Raw genomic sequence first — 811 nt, 5'->3', positions numbered from 1 at the left:
CTTTAGCTAGCATTTTGTTACATTTTGTCTTTTAGCTAGTCTTCTGCCACTTTAACCTTTTAGCTAGCATTTTGTTACATTTTGTCTTTTAGCTAGTCTTCTGCCACTTTAACCTTTTAGCTAGCTTTTTGTTATACTTTGCCTTTAGCTAGCCTTTTGCTTTCACCACCACTTTGGGCTCACAAGTCTTTTACCTTTATTTGTGGGTAAAACAGAGAAAAGTTGGCAGAATATCATTAAAAGAAGCTAAAAGCTACATGTAAGTGTAACTCACCCCCAGTTCAGTGGAAAGCATGAGAGCTTTTCCTTTAGCCGTCAGGTCTTTGTAGATGGACTCCACCTCTGACTGGTACTGATCCGTTCGCTCCTCTGTTGTCTGCGTCTCTACAGAGAACAACATGTTTCCCACCCTGGACATGTATAAAAAAATCCTTTAAATCAAAAAGAAAAGTTTCTGTTTTTTACTTTATATAACTTTAGTGTATTTCTGTTCACGTTGACCACACGCTCATTTAGAGACCGGTGCTTTGTGTTACCTGTCTCCAGTGATGGTGATGGTAAAACCATCATATTCTTTCCCAGGATCCTTCAGGCTCGGCACCTTGGAGTTGACGGTGAATCCATCTCTGGTTTTACTGTTGAACTGCTTCAAGAAATAAACACAAACAGACACACACAGCCAAGAAATAAACACAAACAGACACACACAGCCCAGAAATAAACACAAACAGACACACACAGCCCAGAAATAAACACAAACAGACACACACAGCCCAGAAATAAACACAAACAGACACACACAGCCCAGAAA

General features: G+C 40.0%; 1 protein-coding gene across 2 annotated transcripts in view; it reads right to left on the bottom strand.

Annotated features, from left to right (window-relative positions):
• The window catches only part of ttc13 (tetratricopeptide repeat domain 13), a gene marked incomplete in the record, with an annotated part of 30,708 nt that overhangs the window by 3,244 nt on the left and 26,653 nt on the right, over positions 1–811 (bottom strand). The window contains 2 exon segments of one of the 2 annotated variants that reach the window (XM_014031299.1): positions 275–410; positions 537–646. In XM_014031299.1, coding sequence (XP_013886753.1) covers positions 275–410; positions 537–646 — 246 coding nt within the window. 2 annotated transcript variants of the gene reach the window in all.

Source organism: Austrofundulus limnaeus, unplaced genomic scaffold (assembly GCF_001266775.1).
Source record: "Austrofundulus limnaeus strain Quisiro unplaced genomic scaffold, Austrofundulus_limnaeus-1.0 Scaffold1219, whole genome shotgun sequence".
NCBI lineage: Eukaryota > Metazoa > Chordata > Actinopteri > Cyprinodontiformes > Rivulidae > Austrofundulus > Austrofundulus limnaeus.
This window is presented reverse-complemented; position numbering and strand designations above follow the sequence as displayed.